The sequence below is a fragment of the Sinocyclocheilus anshuiensis genome, unplaced genomic scaffold, assembly GCF_001515605.1.
Source record: "Sinocyclocheilus anshuiensis isolate Anshui unplaced genomic scaffold, SAMN03320099.WGS_v1.1 scaffold1082, whole genome shotgun sequence".
Taxonomy (NCBI): domain Eukaryota; kingdom Metazoa; phylum Chordata; class Actinopteri; order Cypriniformes; family Cyprinidae; genus Sinocyclocheilus; species Sinocyclocheilus anshuiensis.
In genome coordinates, this window is record NW_015542379.1 from 2,585,038 (window position 1) to 2,588,438 (window position 3,401).

The window sequence follows — 3,401 nt, forward strand, 5'->3', positions numbered from 1 at the left end:
TAAGAAAGAAACTCATACAGGTTTGGAATGACATGAGGGTGAGTAAATAATGACAACTTTCCATTTTTGGGTGAACTTTTCCTTTTAATTGATCGAAAGTGGTATGGTAGTAAAGACAATTATTCTTATTTTTTATGTAATTCTGTTTTTAATAAATGCTGTTAATTGTACTTTCTATTCATCAAGAACCCTGAAAATAATATTGTGGTTTTTTACATCAATATTAAACAGCACAACTGTTTTCAACATTAATAATAAAATCAGCATATTCAAATAATTTCTGAAGGATCATGTGACACTGACGACTGGATGTTGATGAAAATGTAGTTTTACATCACAGGAATAAATTACATTTTAAAGTATGTTCAAACAGAAAATTGTTATTTCAAATTGCAACATTTCACAATATTGCTGGTTTTAATGTATTTTTAATTAAACGCAGCCCTGGTGAGCAGAAGAGACTTTTCAAAAATATTTGAAATCTTACTCACACCAATCTTTTGATCATTCTGCGCAACCCTATTATTATACACTTGATAAATTAAACATTTTTGATGAACTTAAGAACATAGTAAATGATTGATGCAGTCATGAAATCAAAAACCCTCCACTTGATGAAATGCGATCACAAATGATCATAAGACACGCATTTGAGATGCAAGTTAATAGCATGTGTAAACTGTGATAGGTCTCGGTTGAAATCTTGTGACAGGATCACTTGAAACAGAGCAGGTATAAACATAAGCACTAAATCACTGCATTTAAATCAGAAGTTACCTTCCACCGCGGTGACCTGGTGTATTTGCTGGACTGGGGTTTTGAGAGTTTGCTGGACTTTTGCCTTCCTGACTGATATGACTGCTGCCTGTTACAAACAAAACCGATTGAGATGACCATTAATCTGGTTCTTACACTGCTGGACTGAAAATATATTTTTATATTTGAATATTATATTTTTTTATATATGATATTTAGTTTTTTTGTCTTTTCAAAAACTCAAAGTCAATGTGACACCCATTTTAAAACTTTATTTCCCTAATGTGATGCATTGCTTCAGAATCGCAGAAAGTTGTTTCAGTGGAAGAGCAAGTTACACATTAAAGACTAATTTCCTCTCTTTTCTTTTTGTTTTTAATGATTTGCACACATTAATCACTCACCAAATGACCATTATCATGTAAGTAAATGGCATCAAAATTAAGTCTGTATACAATCCCAGCACAACCTTAATTTTATTTCCTCTACCACTGTTTTCTAACGTCACATTCTTAAAGATTATGGTGGAAATGTTCCTAACTCATGAAATGTGTGTGTGTGTGTGTGTGTGTCTCTATGCTGAAATGATAGACAGTAATAAATCTCTAGTGAACACGCACACAAAAAAGGAAATTCCTACCGGCTCTGAACTGTATGTTGAGCTGCCGTCCATAGAGACGGATTCCATTCAGCAAGTTTAAGGCATAGGGCACGGACACTTCATGTTTGAAGTTTACAAATGCAAACTGTTTTGATTTTCCATCACTGTCTTTAGGGATTTTGACTTTTATCAACGGCCCAGCCTATTGGAAAGGGAAATACAGGTGAGACTTCTGATTAATGTTACTTAAGCCAAGACACCACTAGGGTTGCAAAAAGGTGGAAAACGTCCAGTAAATTTCGGAAACATTCCAGATATTTTGGAAAGTTTCCAAGATTTTTTATTTTTTTGAATATTCCAGGGAGTTTTGGAAAGTTTCCAGAAATGTTCCACCCCTTTGCAACCCTAGACACTACAGGCAAAACCATCGTTTTTTTTTTTCCTCCTTCATGCACTGGTCCATTTTGAGTTGCTACTTTGCTTACTTTGTCTACTAGTGTCTGTAGATTTTAATTAAAATACATATCTTTAGAGGCAATTTCTCAAAATGAGCTTTTTCCTGCACTGATCCAGAAACTAAACCTAAAAATATGTATTCCCATTTATATTGTGATATGGTTTTTACAGTGGGGGTTTGTTTATACACCATTTGCCTGATTTGTGGAACATTTAATTTCTAAAAGATTGAGAAAAGTCTTTTTCTGGCCGTTGACCTTATGTTAAAAAGAGACATCCAAAATCTCCTCTGTAGAAACATGTTAACTGTAACATGTTCACAAAATAAAACAAGCATTTTGAACCAGGCTTCATCCAATGTTCCGTTTTCGGTTCTGGTAATGTATGCAAATTCGTGCATAATTAAGTAGATAATGTGTCGTTTGTATCGTTTCAAAAGTAGCCTATATTTCAGACGTCTTCTCATATACAACAATTGCATTAATGTTCTGCAATTAATCAACTGGGGAACTATGGCGATATTTATTTGTTAAAATGGCTTGCCTTAATTGTAAATGAACGACACATTAATCAAAATAAAGACTTAATGCAAATGAATGACAAGAGCTGAGCTAAAGTGTATGTGCATAGACAACAACAATAACTTAATATAAACAGCAGACAAGTTACTTAATACTCTGGAATAATTGTTCAAATTAAGTGTAAGCGTGTTCAAAAATGCTCCAAACTAAGTTAATTACTTCGAACTCCCGCAAACAACAGAGACACGGGCTGATAGTAATTAGAAAAACTATTTCATACAAATTTAAAAAAGACACCATCGTACTTGTTTGTAAAACATGCATCTGTTGCCTTCAATTAGATCGTTTGCATATGGACTAAAACCAAAACAACTAGCATTAGCAGGCTAATCAACGACGCTAAAGCACTCACCTGTAAAAACAGCTCGAATATAACTTCTTCTGTTACTTGAGGGTCCAGGTTCCCGACAAACAGAGTCCGGTCAGCCTCATCGGCTATTCCCATTTTCCAAAATATTGATAGTCCAGCTGGTTGATTGCGTTAACTCTGTTAGCTTGCATTTATCACCAGCCCATCGGTCTTTAAAACGCGTTTGCCGTGTGTGAGCATTAACTGTCGTGATGAAGAGTCGCTTCACGACACATGCTTACAGTTCCAGTAATGACCACAGGGAGGCCCTTTCACTGTTGAAGAAATACAGCTTACAAGTCATAACTGTCCATAAGATTTTCCGTAACACGCTCTATATAATAAACTGAGATTCCTTAGTTAAACTACTTACATTGTTCTTAAACAGTGTTGTTAAAATGTTAATATTTTCAAACACCCACATGAAAAAATACTATAGTAACTTATAGTAAATACTATAGTGTTTTTGAACCATACTATAGTAAAGTACTTGAATTAATTTGCTGTGGTAATTCTATAGTTGCTGTGGTAATATAACAGCTAGAGTAATGTAAACAAATTACTTTACCCAATACTGTACTAAGTTTTCTACAACTATAGGGCAGATTATACTACAATACACTACAGTTTACTGTAGTAAAAACTAAAGTATACTACA

General features: G+C 34.1%; 1 protein-coding gene across 1 annotated transcript in view; it reads right to left on the reverse strand.

Annotated features, from left to right (window-relative positions):
• The window catches only part of rbm7 (RNA binding motif protein 7), a 5,408-nt gene extending 2,461 nt beyond the window's left edge, over window positions 1-2,947 (reverse strand). Inside the window, exons 1-3 of the mRNA XM_016491571.1 lie at window positions 2,747-2,947; window positions 1,397-1,559; window positions 778-865 (exon numbers count right to left, since the gene is read on the reverse strand). Of these exons, the coding sequence (XP_016347057.1) occupies window positions 778-865; window positions 1,397-1,559; window positions 2,747-2,839 (344 nt within the window). The 5' untranslated portion in view covers window positions 2,840-2,947. The remainder of the gene's footprint in view (window positions 1-777; window positions 866-1,396; window positions 1,560-2,746) is intronic.
• Between the last annotated feature and the right edge of the window lie 454 nt (window positions 2,948-3,401).